This window comes from Carlito syrichta, unplaced genomic scaffold (assembly GCF_000164805.1).
Source record: "Carlito syrichta isolate Samal-C Ts95f unplaced genomic scaffold, Tarsius_syrichta-2.0.1 Scaffold303236, whole genome shotgun sequence".
In the NCBI taxonomy this organism is placed as follows: domain Eukaryota; kingdom Metazoa; phylum Chordata; class Mammalia; order Primates; family Tarsiidae; genus Carlito; species Carlito syrichta.
In genome coordinates this window covers 364,070-366,450 of record NW_007247332.1, presented here as the reverse complement: position 1 = coordinate 366,450, position 2,381 = coordinate 364,070, and the positions used below count along the sequence as shown (strand labels likewise).

Sequence of the window (2,381 nt, the reverse complement as noted above, 5' to 3'; positions counted from 1 at the left end):
TCCCACCCGGGCCCTCCTCCCGTGGCCAGCAGCTCGCTGATGTCCTGCAGGCGGCTCATGTTGGGGAACTTCTCCTGGAGAAGCTTCTTCATTCCGCGACTTGCGCCCACGGGGACGACCTTGATGCTGCTGTTGGGACAGGCATGGGCATGGAGGTCAGGGGTCATGGGTCATAGGTCAGCTTCACACCCCACCCTTCCCACAGTGCGTCAGCGCGTTTACTTTGAGCAATCACAGAGTCTCAGCAGCAGTGCTGTCATCAGCCGCACCGGAGCCCACCCCCCAGCACCCTCTCTCCAGGCACTCACTAATGGCGGAAATCCAGCTCCTGGGAGTCAGGGTTGTAGTTGATGAGAAGGCAGCGCTTGATGGTGTTCAGGTTCACCTGGGAGGAAGCAGGAGCGGGAGGCTGAGCTGCTCACAACCTCAGTGCAGGCTCCATCTATCTCCAGACAAGTTTAGGGCTGGGAATTCTAACAGGCTTGAGGGGCTGCAGAAGTGGTGTCCGTGGGCTGCCTGGGCCCTGGTGAGAAGCTTGTTCCAGGGCCCCAGGCCAACTGGCATCTTACAATGCACCTCCCTTGAGGACCACTGATACCCAGGATTAGGAGCTGGGGCTCTGGAGCCAGAAGGATTTAAGACTCCAGTTTTGCCCCCTTGAATTTAAGACTCCAGTTTTGCCCCCAGACTTATGACTTCTCTGTCAGTCTCGGTTTCCTGCCATAAAATGAGACTGATGGGGTGTAGTGGCTTAAACCTGTAATCCCAGCACTTTGGGAGGTGGTGGCTAGAGGACTGCCTGAGCCCAGGAGTTTGAGACCTGCCTGGGCAACTTGGTGAGACCTCATCTCTACAATAAATTTTTTTAAAAACCAGGCATGGTGGCAGATACCTATAGTTCCAGCTACTTGGAAGGCTGAGGCGGAAGGGTCGCCCAAGCCCAGCAGGTCAAAGCTGCAGTGGCTGTGGGTATGCCACTGCACTCCAACCTGGGTGACAGCGAGGGACTGTGACAACAAATGCTGCACTGCTCAGCCCAGTCCTAAACACGGACACAAACAGAAGGTAAACAAAGCCCCTCTGCCAACGTCTTCCTCCTCACCTGGAGAAGGCACTGGGGGTTGGGGCTGGCATGTCCCAAGCACACTTAGCCAGCATCATTGGGATCTGACCTCAGGGCTCAGCTCCCAGCCTCCAAGCTGCGAGAACTAAGCAGTCAAGTCGAGGGCCTGTGGTGCCTGCTGCCTACCCCAACCCACTTGCATTGCCAGGCCTACCTTGTGCACATTGATGGAGGGGAACAGGTTCTGGAACATGGTGGCCACGAGCTTCACGTGCATGCCATGGGGGCCAAAGCTGTTGAGCACCAGGAGGGGTGGGTGGGAGAACTGCTGCTCGTGCATGCGGTGCCGACGCAGTGAGGAGACCACATCCCGTACCAGTGTATACTGCAGGCAGGGAAAGGAGCACATGACCCCAGCTGCCAGGGTTGAGGCCACCCCCAAGCCCTGCTCCCAGCCAACACATGCCGACCACCTCCACCTCTAACCTTGTTGACCTGGAAGACCAAGGTGGGGCCTCCTGGGAGGCGCATCAGCTTCTGCGGGAGAAGAAAGAATCAACAAAGGCAGAGATGCAGGGAAGGTGAGGAGTAGGGGTCTCTGTCCCATCTCTTCTTCAGAGCGTTTACTTTGAAGCCAGAATCACGGCAGCTCAGGGGCATGGGGATTCATCACGAGAGATGGGAAGAGAGAGGGACCTGGGGGATGAAGGGCATGTTCGCTTACAAAGTAGACATTGGTCTCTGTTTTGCTGAGGATCAGGAAGTGTGTGACCCCGAGAGGCCCAGCCACTGCCATGCAGTCCTTCAGCGAGTTCTTCTTCCTAACCTGGAAATCAAAGAAAGTAAAAAGGGCAAACACAGCTAGTCCTTACTCGGCAAAAACTAAACCCTTGAAGCATCTGATCCTTCCAACAGGCCCAGAAGAGGGGGATGATCCCAGCTTCCGGAACCAATCAGACTTGAATTCAAGTACCGCCTGTGCCCTTTGCTTAACGGTGCATCTACCCATTCGACAGATAAGCAAACTGAGACCCAGAGGGGTTAAGTCACTTGCTCCAGGACCTTGGAAGAAGTCAGGTTTCCAACCCAGCTTTGTGCCCAGAGTCCAGTCTTAATCGACAGACTTGGGCGACGACCACCAAAGCCCTGAGCTGCCCGCCCTCGCTCCCGCCCCACGAAGCCCGGAGGGGCCGAGATGATGGTCCTCACGAGGGTCCCTTTCCCTACCGAGGGGACCTAGGCCTCCCACGGTTTTCCAGCGGGGGCCCGCCCTACAGCCGCGGAGACGGGGCCCGGGGGTGCAGACCTGCAGGCGGCT

The 2,381-nt window shown here is 57.1% G+C and overlaps 1 protein-coding gene across 1 annotated transcript in view; it reads right to left on the bottom strand.

Annotated features, from left to right (window-relative positions):
- Positions 1 to 2,381, bottom strand: part of LOC103260549 (suppressor of SWI4 1 homolog) — a gene marked incomplete at its 3' end in the record, with an annotated part of 6,866 nt that overhangs the window by 2,265 nt on the left and 2,220 nt on the right. The window contains 6 exon segments of the mRNA XM_008058179.1: positions 7 to 129; positions 309 to 385; positions 1,278 to 1,448; positions 1,550 to 1,600; positions 1,788 to 1,889; positions 2,370 to 2,379. Of these exon segments, the coding sequence (XP_008056370.1) occupies positions 7 to 129; positions 309 to 385; positions 1,278 to 1,448; positions 1,550 to 1,600; positions 1,788 to 1,889; positions 2,370 to 2,379 (534 nt within the window).